Genomic DNA, 16,840 nt, shown 5'->3' on the forward strand with positions numbered 1-16,840 from the left:
GTGTTAAATAACACCATGTTTAAAAAATCTGTTCCAAATGATCGATGGAGGGTTACTGGAGCTGGTCTATAGGGACAGTACGTCTGACTCTCTGCCTCTCTCATCAGGTGTCATCAGAACAGCTCTGCCAAACATGGACCGGGAGACGAGGGACCAGTATGTGCTCGTCATCCAGGCCAAAGACATGGTGGGCCAGATGGGGGGCCTCTCCGGCACCACCTCCGTCACCGTCACGCTCACCGATGTCAACGACAACCCGCCTCGGTTTACTCACAGTAAGACTCCTGTTCCTGATTGTCCCTACAGGGTCAATTAAGCTTGACATGCACAGTACACGCCGTGTTTTCAACAGCTACTCAACAATCAGCAGTAAAGCCATCAGCTCCTTGGTTCATTTGCATGTTTTCTTTGTTCCAGCTGAATGGGGCTTAAAGATCTTTTATCGCCGGAAAACCACTTCAACTCACTGAACCAAATGGGGGCGCATACTTTGTACTGTATGTAATGGATGGTGGGACAACAATGCCTGGGCTGTTATTCCACCCTTGAAAGGAAATCATTGCGGAAAAATAAGATGTGCTCTATTACTCTGCAACAACACTTTTCCTGCGTGTTAGAATAAAGTTAAAAACAGAAAATACTCAGACATCTTAGAAGCCAATTACACTCATTAAATCTCCGCCATTAAACCTCATCCAAAGTTTTTGTTAGCCGCTGTCCAGACACAGTTTTCTCTTTATCTTTGCAACCTCCCTGAATTTATATTTCCAACAAACATTTGGTCTTTTACAACTAAATTAAAAAGCAGCCTTCCTGCAAGGTGTGCACCTCCATTGCTTTGCTCTTCATCAGAGCTGGGGGCTGCCTCGGCGTTCGATACCGGGATCAATCGTGCTCCGTTTTTTTCTTTTTTTTTTGTTGTCAGCCTATTTCACGGGCTGCAAATGGTTTCCAGGCCGTGCTTTAAGATTCAAAGGCATGCAGCGCTTCTCATGATAATCCGAAGCGCCGGCAATCGGTTTACCGCTGATACCCCGACTACTGGCTGGCTGGTGCACTCCCCACTGGACTGCTATGAAGCAGAGTCAATTTGCTGGCCCCTGGGGGGTGGAGGAGAGAGGTTCAAGTCTCCACAACAAGTCATCAACAGCGTTTTTAACCCAGTGCTGTCATGATGGGAAGAAAGAGACATTGGAGGAGTTTTTTTTTTTTAGCTCCTGCTGTTGCCCTCACAGGGTCATGGGTCAGAGTCAATAGACCATTAAGGAGCATCAGAGCTGATAGAGAGTGCAGTACCTTCAGCTGGTCCTCGGAAGAAACGAGACAGGAGAAGCCAAGGTTAGCTTGCATGAGCGGACAGGGCGGGGGGAGATGGGAGAAGAGGTAGGTGCACGGGGCAAATCAGAGAGAGGAAAGCAATTCTTCGGTCTTTTAAAGAGCTGCTATTCCACGGCAAATTAAAAAGCCATTATAAAGATTACATGGCGGCAAACAATGTCAGGCAGATTAGCATTTAGACGGTGGCTGAGGGAGACACTGTGAGGAACACAGAAAGGTCTGGTAATGAGCTCTGCCATGGTGATTGGGAAGATTATGATTATGAATATGATTCCCTTCTTTATTCTTATAAGAGTACTTTAAATCCGAGGGGTCAGACAAAAGCCAAGGGGACACAATGGAGGGTTTTTGAGTAATAGAATCTTCAAGTGGACATTTCATCCCATGAAAGATAGCAAAAGGATCTTAGCATTAGTCTTGTTTTTTTTCTTCTTACTTTGTCTTTTTTTGGTCCAAGCCGATATCTCATTAAATTCAGGCAGCATTTTACATTTTGCTAAATATTCTCTCCCGGCTGTAAAACCTGCAGTTTTTTTGCTTTCTTAAATGTATATCCAACGTACACATTGCATCATCCGCTGCCAATGCTGCAGTATGAAGTGGAAGCAAAGTGCTTTATTCCATATGTGTCACAGTTGCTGCCTGTCTGTGTTATGCAACATGAATTTATTGAGGAGCCACACAGCCGAATCAAAGCTGAAGGGGGTATATAAAAAAAAAAATAGAAGAAGAAAAAAAGCCGAGCTGCTTGAAGGTGAGTTGGTGGTGAAATAAGCACATCCATTACCAGCAACCGCTCCTGTCCTTCCTCTTCCAGAAAACTACCAGTACACGGTGCAGGAGTCCCTGTCGGTGCAATCTGTGGTGGCCAAAATCAAAGCGGTTGACGCAGATATCGGCTCCAACGCAGAGATGGACTACAGGATCATGGACGGCGACGGGCCCGGCATGTTCAACATAACGACGGACGAGAACACACAAGACGGGGTCGTCATTCTCCTGAAGGTACCGCGAATGAAACGGCGTAAAAACAAAGACAGCCTCTGGCTTTAAAGCCGTGCACCGTGACTCTGCACATAAATGGTTGCGACGCTTTCCCTCCTGAAAGTCAGTGAGACATACAGCAACATTTTCTGGCTGTTGGCTAGAACGAACGTGTGGAATTGAATATTGCCGGGAATATTGATGGACTATTCCAAGTCGTGTTCTACTTGCAAGATAAAGAGATATCAAAATACAACATGTTTCCTTCCAACTGGATGCCAACTGTGTGTTTCTCCATGTTAGTTACTACACTGTAATGTGTCGCTAACTCACAGATATGAATGATTCCTAAAGCTCAATGTGAAATATTAAAGCACATGAAAACTCCTAAACCAACAATAAATTGATCCTATTACCAGGTATATTCCCTGTGCAGCCTGACATAGCGGAATCCTCTGTGCCGTAGATCAAAAACACATCAACGAGGCGCAGTGTCGCGCGGGGCAATGTGCTCCTTCATTACCATGGACCTGGAGACTGTAACTTATTTTGAGTCAATCCCACACACAACGTCCTGCAGCTGTAAATATTTACCGGAGCACCAAAATGTGTATTAATCCACAGCTGATAATAGCCCCCAACAAACAAATGCATACTATTTACTCTGGTTTGAGTCACATTTATATGAACTAGAGTGCAGCGCCGCTGTTTCGGGAACTTACTTGGCCTTTTTCTGTTTCCAAAAGAAAACTACATATTTGTGACTAAATGTTTGAAGTATTTAGGAGGAATGAATGGGCACGGGGCTGAGTGCACAGACAGGGTGGGGGAGTCAGAAAGTATTAAGAGACTGCAGCTTTGTTGATTTTGGTCTTTTCATGGGATTTGGCACCATGAGAAATATATGTGAGTAACCCCGGCTCTGTACGTTTTCCTATTTATTTGTGGTGTATTGGATAGTGCACCAGCATTGTAGGAGGATTGTACTTCCCGCACTATAATTGATGTTTTCCTTGGTTATAATACACAGAATAAAAGGATAATGAAAGCATTTAAAATGCTTGTTTACTGGAGGAAAAGGACAACTGCCGGTTTCCCTTCTCCCTTGTTTCAAGATGTCTCCTGCACCTTTAGATGAAGTGATCATCATTCATGATAAATCAGCATTGATTATCTCCAACACCTCGGATTGAAGTTTACATCCCATGGTCACTCGAAGGTTTGAGCGATCACTGTATGGAGTGATGAAGGGAACGGAGACTTAAAACACCTTTAAAAACACTCCTCTCACCATTGTAACCAAGATGCTATAAATAATATAATTGATATCCGCCTATATAAATAAAATATAACATCTCAAGTTAAATGTGTAACAGCGCCGCTTATTCATTTACGCAGGAAATGTGTTGCACATTCTTGCCTCACTTTCTGACGCTCCAGCGCTCATGGCTCACGTTTTACATTTCATGGTTTCAGAGGACTTGGAATGGGCTCCTCGGGCCACATGGATGTGACAGTTCATTGCTGCAGCGCTTTTTTTTTTTTAAGGAGAGGGAGAGCCATTGTTGGACGCTTGTCAGATGGGCCGATTTGATTCTTTGTTTGTTTTGCAACAAACTCGCACCATTACGACATTGCAGAGAGTCGCCGATAATGAAAGTGTCAAATGAGCGGTCCTCTGCGGTACATTATCCGCTGCGAACGGGGGGAGTTCGATAAACCAGCCAAAATGACAAAAGTATCGCAAAAGCATTTATTTCTCTATGCTTTTCACCGTGTTTGTGTGCCTTTCTGAAAATCAATAGTATTGCTTCACAGCATAAAGCAACTACAATCCATCAGCAGATGACTTTAAGTTTGACTTCCCATCCACATCCTTAATTGGGATCAATATCTCAGCATTGTATGAATGATTCACAGACTTACATACATATATGAACTGTTCTTTTACCCTTGGCTATAAATGTGGAGTCGCCACAGCCAAGTACATTACAAACAAAGAGCAACTGAACATGTTTTTGCCACCTCTCTTATGATATGTTGTGTATTCTGTGTCCTCCAGCCTCTAGACTTTGAGACAAAGAGCAGCTTCTCTCTAAGAATCGAGGCCACAAACAGGAATATCGACTCCAACTTCTTGAGCGCGGGCCCATTTAGCGACACCACGTCGGTGAGGGTGACGGTGGATGACGTGAACGAGCCGCCCGTCTTTTCCACGCCGCTTGGCAAGATGGTCGTTTCGGAAGACGCCAGAGTGGGAACCTCAATCGGGAGAGTCTCTGCCCACGACCCGGACACCTCCAACCACGCCATCAGGTAACAATTTCAACGTGTGAAACATCTCTTCTCGTGTCACTTTTCCATCATAATCAGAAAAGAGTGCAAGCTAATTTCCCACAGCTGTTTGTTAAAGAACAAATGTGCTCTTAGAATCCCAAATGAGCGCCCAAATCAAGTGAAGACAATGAATGTTGGTATTCTATCCAACTACTCCACACAATCTGCAAACGCAGAATTCATAGACCCTCGAAAGTCCCCCCATGTGGCTGTCGCAAAGACAATGCCAGATGGTGGCAAGGCCGAGAAGTGCAGCATTTGCAAAAGTGAAATGCCATCTTTAACAAGAGAAGGGCATTCCTTCAGGAGGGTCAAGGCTCAACACTTGTGTCGTGGCATTTGTGACTCAAAACAAGCACTCGTATTGCCAATCTGTGCGTTGTCACTCTCGAGATCCCCTTCTATTTTGCATTAATTAAATGAATATTGTGTGGTATTCATGCTTGGTCTGTTAGGATTGTTAGTAATCTTAATCAGAAAATCAAATTACTGCACCATTGTAGCTGTAAATTGCCTCTTTTTGCTCCTGTGACTGTTATCGGCGTCTGCAATATATTTCACTACATCTGTTGAAATTAAAATGATTGTGGAACTAATGCAGCCACAAGAGTCAAATTACATTGCAATAATACCCTTTGGATGTAGGCTAATTGAAGTTGTAATTTTCTCTAGAAATACGAGTTGCTGTGCATTGAAAGGCTGTTGTGTGCTGAGGGCCAAGCAGAGAGACCTCAATTTGATCAACACATAATAGGGTTTTGTTTAATTTGTACTATGAAGGTCCAAGTTTCTGCTTCACTTTTGAATTTGAAGTGTGCTAATCATGAGTACTGTATGAATTGGAAAACATGTTACATGAAAATGTGAACACAATTCATTGGTGTTTGATTAAAGCTCTTTCTCTTTATCAACTGAACATATTTCTTGATTTCTGTACAGTTTGATGGAAGAAATACATAATCTTTGACGAACTACAAAAATGTCAAATAAATGCCTCTATCCAAAAGCTTTTTTTTTTAAAGGTATGTCATCTGTGTGTGTATGGTTGTGTATTTGTGCAGGTACTCCATTGACAGAAACACAGACTTGGAGCGCTTCTTTAACGTGGACGCCCTAAGTGGGGTCATCAGCACAGCCAAGCCTCTGGACCGAGAGGCCAACTTGATCCATAACCTCACCATCTTCGCCATCGAGAGCCGTAAGTTTACTTACAGCTCACATTCTACCAAGCCAGAGTTGACCGTTCACCGCTAAAGCCCTGGTGGGTGTGTAGTTAGAGTGAAACTCGCCATTTTAAGAGTTTGGAGTGGGTGTTTGTCTTTTTATCAAATCTGGCAAACAACCTTACTACCAACAGTAGTAACCATGTGTTACTTTCAAGACCCAAGAGCATTGTATTAGCTTACTGTACTACATTCATGTATGGGTTTAATGCGTTTTAATAGGCCCTGTCGAAGTGTAGTTTTTCCCAAATGTGTTGAAACTCATCCTGAAAGCTATCGGAGTTCAGGCTCCAACAAACTCCGCCAATGGTGCATTGGTCATTTATTTTCACATCTTCAAAGCCCTACAAACCTTTACTTTGAAAATAAGAACAAGTAAGTAAGCTAGGCAGCAAAACAGGGATCTGATAGCATGAAATAACAGTCTGATCATACTTGTTTCTTTCAAGTACAAATACTAGCGCTAACAAGCTCAGCCCTAGTTTATTTACATGTCCCCTACAAACTGAGCTCAATTCTGTATAGCATGCATGTAGTACAGACATTTTTGTTTTTTTACAAGATTCTCATTTCAACAGGAGCGCAAAATGTCAACACTGTTCTCAATCAACTAGGGGATCTCACCTAGCTAAATTAGCTTGCTATAGCAGCTAATTTGCTAGCAACAGTTGTCAGTTCGGCCTGCAAAAGGGATGATTGCTGGCTAGAAACGATAAGCCTGTTTTCTCTTGAGTCTATTTGATATTAAACAAAAATAAAAGACATTTGAGTGGTAAATCTGCCACCGGGGCTGAGCGAATGGTCAGATACTTGTTAGGATCTATGGTTTCATAGACTTTGTCATCGTGACACTGTCGCCTCTGTCCAGTTATCCTCCTCATAATGTCCTATGGCCTTCTGCGCAGAGGGCAATGCAGTTGTTGGGGTTGTTGTGGGGCTGTCGGGGAATGTTAATTCACATACAGGACAGTCGACCTCCATGTGTCCATGAGCCGTGGGGACGAGATGCTGACTAAGAGTGGGCGATCTCACCCGCGGGTGAACTATGTTAATGTGATGTGAAGAAGTGCCGCCTGCCTTTTTGATTATCGCTCAATGGCTCGAAGGACGCAAGTGCCTTTTTTTCCTTCTTCTTCAGCCTTCGTATCATTTCACTTCCATCATGTAAACACAATGGACAACAATCAACAGCACATGATCCGCAGAGCCCTCACGACCGCTGCGTCACATTAGTAAACGTTAAAAACGAACGCCGGCCTGTCAGCCTGGCAGATCCTCTGCTTTCGCATCCTCACATTGAACACTGTATGAAAAGGAAGTGTTCATTTGTCTTCAAAAACCTTTTTTTGTATCACTCTTTGCTTCAAAGATTTGTTTTTATTTACATCTAACAGCACACAGACACACCATTCGGTTGATTCCCGAGTGTGAGCGCTTGCCTGATATAGCAACAAAGAGAAGGCAGCATATAATAATAGCCATATGAAATGTCACAACAGTCCCTCATGCATGAGGTACTGGCTTCTGACTCACAGTGACACTTGGAGCCGTTTCTAGCTGAACACATCTTTGAGTTTACGGACTGGCCACATAATCCACTGCCCTGTATGCCTGATCACAGTATTTATAGTAAATAGTTTCTCTCTCTAACGGAAGAGAGTGCAGGGACTCCTTGGTACAGGGATGTCGTGCATCTTTGAGCTGCAGTCACTCACATTTCATCCGCTCTGGCCAGACCGCGGCAGTGACAAGAAGCCTGTGGCCCGAGGCTCCGCGCGTCCTTTTTATCACCGTCAAATCAGCCGCCCCCCCCCTCCGAATGTCAGCGCGTCATCTTTGGCCGGCGTGGCGGGCGACGCCAGGCTTAATCATCATCTTGCACTCAGACGCAGCCATTTAGCCATCAGTGTGTGTCAGGCAGACAGAGGCGTGAAGCCCACAGAGCGAGACGGCTCGTCCGCACACGCAGCCTCCCCACCCCCCCGACAAAAAGCCGGCACCGAGTGTAATCACTTTGGCTGATCCACAGCAGAGTGGCTATGGACGCCAGCTGTTGGAGGTACACTGCATATTTCATTACAGCAGCACTTTTTTTTCTCTCCCTCCTCCTCTTTTTGTGATTAATTAAAACACATGAGATAGATCAATATTCCATAAAATGGCCAAAGTGGCAAAGTTAAGGCAGAATTAAAGTGTTTAAAAAGAAAGTTTGCTGAAAGCTCTAACAGGGACAGGGACTCTCTTCTCTTCTCTCTCTTTTTTTCTCCTTCAGAGGACCCGACCCAAATTGGAAAAGGCATCGCTCTCATCACTGTGCTGGACATAAATGATAATGCTCCAGTCTTTGCCATAGACTATGAAACCATCCTCTGTGAGAACGCCATGGCAGGACAGGTAAGACCCTGAAATGTCTCTGCAGTCTGTCCAGCTTCCCTTTCCTTTTCTCTCCCCATGCCCGCTTGAAGTTTGACTCACACAGGCAGCCTGCTGATGCTCAAAGCCATTAAAACTCCTTCTTGTTCCTCAAAACAAGTCCACTGCGCACACATCCACTTCACAGCTCGAGGTCATCCCAGGGAGATGGCATCATTAGTATGAGACACATCCTTAAGATTTAATAGAAGGTATTGTAAGCGTTATCATTCATTGGAGAGGTAACTCTCTTTCCATACTGTCAGAGCCGACTGAATTAATGACAGTGCTTGACTCTGCCCGCGGTCTTAATCCACAATAATATCCCGGCGTAATGTGATACCTCGTGATGGGAAGGATCGGCGCTCTGCCGAGGTTTGACTTTCCGTTCTGAGGCTTTGTGTAATTAAACGATCACCGCAGAGGGCAGCGAGGCAGAGGAGGCGTCGCGAAAATCACGAGAAAGAAAAAAGGGGCCCAGAGAGATTTGAGGGCTTTAAGACGATCTGATCCAGGAAAAGAAGGAGGGGGAAAGAAGCTGCAGCCATGCGTAGCTTTCCCCACCCCTTGTTTAGCATTTGGCTTCACTGTTGCTGAATGACTTGTGTGTCTGCGGCGGCGGCGATCCGTTGGCATTTGGAAAATACAATCAGACGCGGAGTGTGAAGGAGGCGTGTGGACCTGAATAAGTACAATTGATCAGAATGATGCATTGTATTGCAAAATGGCTATTAGGCCCTTTTAAATATGCTATTTGCATTTATATATTTCAGAGTTGTTTGTCACCGTGCTCACGGGAGGGTGAACAAATTTCATTTGCAAAAATGAGAGGCTATATTTCATGTCTGTTTTTTTTTTCTTCTCTGCGCTTGATGCTTGACCACAGTGTGGCGCCTCGCAGGTGAAGCTTTCTGGGGTTGTTGCTGTTGTTGTGTTGTTTTCTGTCTGTCTCTTATTTGTTTTGTTCAGACTTAAAATCGCAAAAAAAAGAAGAAAAAAACTGAATGAAGTTCAGTTCTTACAATTCAACCTACCTTGAGGTGTTTTGAGGTATTGTTGAATCTATATTTAATTAATCAGATTCCAGCCTGAGGCTACACAGTATTTGCTGAAATAAACATTGCTTCTACATTAGTTGCCATCATTATTGAAGAATGCGTTTCTGCCACAGCCGAATGTCTATTTTTGGTTAATGATGCTGCCACTTATCTTGAGATGAGTGTCGTTGCTCAGTAATATCAAATTTAGAGCTTCCCTAGGAACCATCTATCACCCATCAATGCACCCTGACTTTCAAGTACAACAGATAATTTGTACATTTCTCCCCACATAGCATCTGATAAATTATGGCGCAGAGCCGATGACAATACTGAAACAAAGTAATTCCCCAACAATCAAACCGGCCCCGAGGACATGGCAACAGCCACGGTCCATGACAGCATCATCAGCAGGAAAAGGTACAGCATATCTGTAATTACTCAGCTGAAGCAGACAGATTGCTCACTCAATGCCAGTGATAGCTGAGCTGTGAGCGAACCCCTCGGTGGAGCTCGCAGCCTCACTGCTGCAAAGCGGGGAAGCTGCTGGTGACGGAGGCCTCTGTCCTCATCCAGCCGGCGAGAAGACGTGCTGCATTCAAATGCTCTCCGTAGAGTCTGAAAGTGGAGCAGCCAGAACCAGAGCTGCTGGAGATACTAGCTAGTTTTTAAACGTGGTAATAGTTTGTTTTTAACTTCCTTTACATTCGACTGAAGAGAAATATCTGACTGATGAATTAAGTGAATTAGCTGCAGCAGGCATTTAGGTAGTGTAGAAGTTAATCAGGTAGTTGGCAAGTTAGTAACTAGTACTGTGGCTCAAAAAAATTAAGTTTAATGGAAGATAAGTTCGGGGAAGTTATTATAAAATACTAACGAGCACTGGGTAAAAATGTCATATCTCACTGTCTCTGTCTCTCACGTTGATTTCATCCCACAGTATCAGTCACATTTTAGAGAAATCACACTTCGAAATGTGTTTTTATGTATTATAAACATGTGAAGTTGTAGATGTGACCGCTTAAAAACAGCTGTTTCGATGCATGCAAAGTTCTAACATATTGTAAAACATTATAAAAAAATACGGGGACGGATTGGGAACTAAATTTGCTTCGTGAAAAAAAAGAATGATCAATACAAAAAGGACAAAAACACAAGTGAAATTTTATGTTTTTAATATTTCTGAATGTTATACATTGATATGTGATTTTCAGATATGTCACATGTGAAATTTTCCAAAACCATGTGGTTTTATTTCGTTTATTTATTCCTACACAATAAAGCCCCAACACTGCATCCGGCTTCATGACATGGGCCATGTGTTTTACGTGTAATATTTTGCACATATCTGAAAATCATGCCCCGATTTCATGCAAATGTGCACCAAAAATAAAATGTAAATCAAGGTTTCGCTTGTGAAGCGCGCTTCCTCATCTCCTTCACCTTAATGCTCGACTGAGAGACTCCTACAGACGAGAAGTGTTCTCACTTTTATTTTTCCCTGATCCAATTTCTATTAAACCCCACTCAAATACAGCCCTTGTGTTTAGGCAACACCGTAAGTGCGCCGGCGGGATTGCACCTTCCGTCTGAATAATAAAGGCAGGCAAAATGGAAATTGCATGATGAAATGTACCCCCCAAAACACATTGGGAGCAAAGGGAAGGAGAGAGGTTGGCATTTGAATGCGGAGCCCGGTGTGAATTGCAACTACAGCGTCGGCTGTCGGCTCGCAGACCGACTGGTTGGGCTCGTAGCCCGTCAGATGTGCGCTCTGCCATCTCCCTGATTCCTAATTCATTAAAACGCTCCTGTTGTGTGTACTTGTACGTCCCGGCTGTATAGCGCCCGACTGTTGGCTGCGGCGACTGCGTTTGCTTCCCTGTAAAAGTGTTGGTAAAAAAAAAATCTTCGGCCGCCCACTGGCTGCCACGCCCCTTGGCTTATGCACAGCTGCAAAGATGAAATAATAACATTTGCCAGTCGGGGCCGGGGTTGACTCTGTGGCTCTGTAGCTCAGATTAACAGGGAGTGCAGGGATGGAATAACCTGCCATTGCTCAGGCCTAATTAAGGCCGTCTCGTGGCACTGGCGCTCTCCAGAGATGCCACTTGTTACGGATCACCGGTGCGTCTGTCTTCTGCCATGATACTAATTGATATTATGATGGGGTGGACAGGGCCCGGGCAGCGGGGGGATGGTGGTGGGGTGGGGGTCACGTTGTACAATCACTTCAGTGTAACCATTACATACATGAGTGGACGTGGCATTCTGCTGCGCCCCCAATCTGCTGCACCGCCCCTCCCTGAACTCCCGCAGCATCCCCGAGGAGGACCAGCATCCTCCTGGGGTTCATGAATGTTGGGTAGTCAAGAACAGGTGGAGAGAGAGAGACAGAGACATGAGGAAAATATACTCTGTGACTGTGTTTCCAAATATGTTCTGAAAAAAAATGAACCAGTTGGTAGTTTCTTCCCGATGTGAGGTCCTAGTTGTACAGATTGTAATGTCTAAAGAGTTGTAGCCTATTGCAACATTATACCTTCTGTTTGCGTATAGTTCCATGATTGTACCATAAATTAAACTGAGATAAGGAATAATCACAAAGATCCTTTATATTTAAATATTGTTTATGCCCAATGTTCCCTCTAATTTTTTTCAGCACTGAGCACATTTTTTTTCTTCTGAGCGCACATTTCAGCACTGTGAGCAATTCGCAACCACGCGACCTGCCGGAAATGACCACAAGCCTGCGTTAGCCATAGGGGATTCAAAGAGATGACAGCAAATGCATCAATATGTATACAAGGTTGATATTTATTCAATATCCTTTACAATGGCTGGACTTTGGGAACATTTTAATGATGGTGTTTTACAAGTCAGTTTAGTTGAACTTAAAGGATCTTTGTTGAACTTCAATAAGGGGAGGTTATGACTGGTTCACTGGTTATGACTGATAATGATATATATATATATATATAAAAATATATATATCATTATCAGTCATAACCAGTGAACCAGTATAATAATAATATAAAAAATAAAAGTATCAAAGGTGTTTAGTCATTTCTCAGCAGGTACAACATTTAAGTGGAACTTCATTGAAAGAAAAATGCTAATGCAGGCTTAACAATAATTATAGACCTATTAAATTGACATGGTGTCATTTTTCCTAAAGGTAGCCTATATAAACAATTTAATAACGTCATATTCTTCATATTTAAATATGTCTGAAAGTGTCAGTTTGGACTATCACATCAAAGATCGTATTATTGCGCAGATGGCTCACTCCTATCTCAGAAACACTGGCGCAAAAAAGATTTTCGACTGGCCTGCTTAGAGCAGCTTAGAGGGAACACTGCTTATGCTCCATCAACATTGTTCTTATAGTCCTGGATCACTGACATTATGGCTTTATGTACATGTAGTTGCCTGTGTTAAAACATGGAGTTATACTTACTTTGAAAACTCTTTGTCAAAAATATTTATAGTGTCCTCTCCCCCACTTCTCCCTGATCAAAACTTTACTTAACACCTCTAAACTACGGCCTCGGCTGTCAACATCAGTCACACAAACACAATAAATATCTTCACACCTCCAGTCTTCATTGAAATTATCGGTTTCTTATGAGTGTTGCATCAAGGTGGGAGATGAAAACGGATATGTCGAGGCGCAGAGGGACGTGGAAGAGATTAGTGCGTGGCAGTGTACTGTCTGTTCTATAAAAAGACAGAAACGTGGAGAAAATGTAATCTCAGATCTCACCAGAAGATCACTTTAGCCTCGACGGCTTCAGCTCGTCAGGATCAGGCCAACAAAACGTAATATATATATATATATATATATATATATATATATATATATATATATATATATATATATATATATATATATATATATATATTCAGACCAATATCAGACAAATGATTCGGCCAATCAATGTGAAGCGAGAGAGCCGGCTTTAAAGAAGGAAAAATGAATGAAAGATGACATTTGTTGAATATTGACTGCCACAACAAAGTTTGTGTGTGTGTGTGTGTGTGTGTGTGTGTGTGTGTGTGTGTGTGTGTGTGTGTATGTGTGATGACAGCAGGGTGGAATGTGTGAGCGGGTGCTGTTGATCCGTTGGTTCACAAAGTTATGGGTGTCACACGGGTGATGTTTGGGCGTCGATGTCATAGGAAAGGTGTGAAAAACGCAGGATCACCTCTCCCTCCTCCCTTCCTCCCTCCCTCCCTCCCTTCCTTCCTTCCTTCATCAACACTGCCCCCCCGGTGGCAGCTGCCGCCATGGCAACAACTGCCACCTATTTGATGCGATGCTTATTTATACTCTTAGTTCAACTTTTTAAGTGGCTTGGCTTGGATTTTGATGTATGACGCATCCGGTTGACTTTCTGATAATTACAGACAATATTAACACGCTGCGTATTTGAGAGTAGTAAAGAAGTCAATTTCAAAATGCTCCAGCGGTGTTTACTCTGCTGGTGTCAAAGAGTGGAAAGTATTATTCAAGCTCGTTATCTCTCAGATTCTTCACACACCAAAGCCTCTCTGTGTAGCCGCGCTACATTAGCCGGCTTTTCTTTCCTCATTACGGAGGCCAACGCGTTCCGAGCTGTCTCTCCGGCGGGCGTCGCGGTCGGCACACACACAGACGCTCGGTGTGTCAAAGGTGCAAGGAATTATGGTCGTAGTAGTTCGGCGAGGCACTTCAGGTGTTTGGGATGATTAAATCATGAATGTTTGAACTCCGCGCCGTGGAAACACACACACACACACACACACACACACACACACACACACACACGTTATAATTGGCAGGATTTGATTTGTGGACGTTGAGAGCGAGCAGGCGGTATTTGGTCTGTGAAGCTTCAGCTCAATCATCCAGGTGGTGCGTAGTCTGGAGGAGTGTGAGTCCAAATTACTAGACCCAAGTCTTCAATCACAAAATACGGACTCAGTAGATTACAGACGGAAGCGTTTTTTGATCGTGGGTTGAAGCTCATTTGTGGGAATCGCTGTTGTTGAGATCAGGATGATACCTGAACCGCCATACCAACGCCTCGTGGTGGAGAATACATGCACACGGCTCTTCTTCATTTAACTAAATATGCTGAATGGCTCATTGCATCATCTTTGCCTGATTAAAATATCTTATGCTGGAAAAATGTCTAATTTGACTGTTTCAGGTTCAAAAATGTCTGATCAGAAACAAATAAACGAAACATGTCCAAGCACTCAATACGAAATCTGACACTTTTTAAAACTCAATATGAACACATTCCAGTTATAGAGCCTGATTTTTCTTTTTTTTTTTGTTGTTTGCAAGATACTCTTTAGATATGTAATGACTGGCATGTATATATGACTCTTTGGTTGATTGTATGCAACCTGTGATGAGGGTTGACATTAGAGATGGGTCAATACTTCAGCCTGGTGGTTGGTTAGCTTCTTGCATAGTGTATATATATATATATATATATATATATATATATATATATATATATATATATATATATCAGTATATATGATGTCGGCTGATATGAAACAATAAAAACATTCGGAACAGAAATGCAAAATTAGAATTGAGGTTAGTTTAGGTCAGAAACGATTACATAGTTAGTCCACCAGAGAATTCTGACAAGAGAAAATGACCTGCTCATATACAGTATCTTGGTGAATATTTAAATAATAAAAATCTGTTAAATACTGATGTATACATCATTACAAGATGTATTTTGTTAAACTCCCACATAGTCCTCAAAAATCCAGTATTGGTAGTGCTTTGTTTTTCAGAGGTCGCAAGTCAAAAGAATGTGGGAATATTTGTTTACTATTTTTCATTGTTTAGCTCTTCTTCCTGTGACTGAGTGTCCACATGTTTTCAACACACAGCAGATGTCCCCATATTTGAGATAAAAGTAGAAAATCTAATGCCAGTCACTGCAAGATGACAATCGTTGCACGCCCAATGAATGTGTATGGAAATGTGTGTGTGTGTATGTGTGTGTGTGTGTGTGTGTGTGTGTGTGTGTGTGTGTGTGTGTGTGTGTGTGTGTGTGTGTGTGTGTGTGTGTGTGCATGCCCCTGTTGTTTGCACATTCTCCTCCTCCTCCTCCTCCTTTTTTTCCAAAGCGACAAACAGAGACACCTTTGTCCTTTTTATATCCTTTTTGATCTGATGTGCAGCCGATGTGTACACTCCAAAAGAAAGAAAAAAAAGCTCTAATTCTGTGATTCATAGGCCTCCTCAGTCGCGCCCTGCGACAGGCACCAGTCTGCCGCTGCCGTTAATGTCTTTCAGCCAGAATTTATGTCCACATCCATGCCTCTCTCCTCCTGTCTGCTACTCAACCCATTAGAGAATTCCCCACCAAAGGTTCTCAGGAACGCCTTGCATCAGAGCCCCACTAATGAAAGGCATTATACATTACAAAGTGTTTGATTTAAGGATGATTTACAGTCCTTTCCCTCAGCAGAGGGAAATAGAAACCTTACTAGAGATAAGCTTCGACTCCATCTGCAATATTCAAAGGACATCAAAGAGTTGAAATTGTGTCTCGGATTCATCGCCGGTGTAAGAGCCACAAAGCGAGCTTTCTATCAGATGTGAAATTTCCATAACAGAGTGAGAGGCATGTGAGTTATTATGATCCCTGAATCAATGGCAGCTTTCATGATATGCAGCCGGGCATGCACACACTGCATGTTTAGGTGCTCAGTGGTTGTGGCACTGATGTGGTGCTGACACAAACATCAATTCTGTCTGCGTACAGATATCCCAAATGTTCTTGAGCGGGAGCAGATAACCTCCTTTTGCATTTCGGCTTCACATAGAAATTCCCCTTGCGCTGCAGTACCAAACAGAACACAGCAACAACAACAAAAAAGCCTACTTTGTGATTACTTTGGATGAAAGAGTGAAAGAGCAACTATTTTAATTTGGTTAAGAAACAAGAGTTAAATATTCATGAATTTTCACCCCGCCTGCCAGTTTTAATAATTGGCAGGATGTCGTTTGCCACCTACACCAACCCCTAATACCTGACAGCTTGTAACCAGCAGCATTTAATCACAGCTGACAACTGATAATCCATGTCTCAGCCCTGATGGATCATTTGCTTTTATTTTTTCGTCTTCTTTCCTCGCCCCACCATATTTATATATATATTTGTTCTCCATAATTTTTGTTTTTGATGCAGAGCTGTTTGGTGCTGGGAGATGTGATAATTTACTGTGAATTGCTTCTAAGAATCTCTTGGATCCCGTCCACGTGTGTGAGTTGTTGCAGGGTTGAGTTCCTTGATTTCCTACAAAGGATTCAGGACGCTTGATCTAAATTTATAAGGACACTGCTGCAGTGACTCCCACTTTGATGGCCGACGCGGCGGCTATCATTTGTCGTCTATACAGCATGTTTGTGTGTGATATGCCCCTCCTGTACAGCATGTACTGAGTAAGATTTGTCTTCTTTTTTCCCTCCCCTTCTTCCTGCAGCTAAGT

The 16,840-nt window shown here is 43.0% G+C and overlaps 1 protein-coding gene across 1 annotated transcript in view; it reads left to right on the top strand.

Annotated features, from left to right (window-relative positions):
• Nucleotides 1-16,840, top strand: part of LOC306751033 (cadherin-7-like) — a gene marked incomplete at both ends in the record, with an annotated part of 93,899 nt that overhangs the window by 64,459 nt on the left and 12,600 nt on the right. The window contains 5 exons of the mRNA XM_079234544.1: nt 108-275; nt 2,156-2,343; nt 4,385-4,638; nt 5,721-5,857; nt 8,155-8,276. Coding sequence (XP_079090670.1) covers nt 108-275; nt 2,156-2,343; nt 4,385-4,638; nt 5,721-5,857; nt 8,155-8,276 — 869 coding nt within the window. The remainder of the gene's footprint in view (nt 1-107; nt 276-2,155; nt 2,344-4,384; nt 4,639-5,720; nt 5,858-8,154; nt 8,277-16,840) is intronic.

Source organism: Taurulus bubalis, assembly GCF_910589615.1.
Source record: "Taurulus bubalis genome assembly, chromosome: 18".
NCBI lineage: Eukaryota > Metazoa > Chordata > Actinopteri > Perciformes > Cottidae > Taurulus > Taurulus bubalis.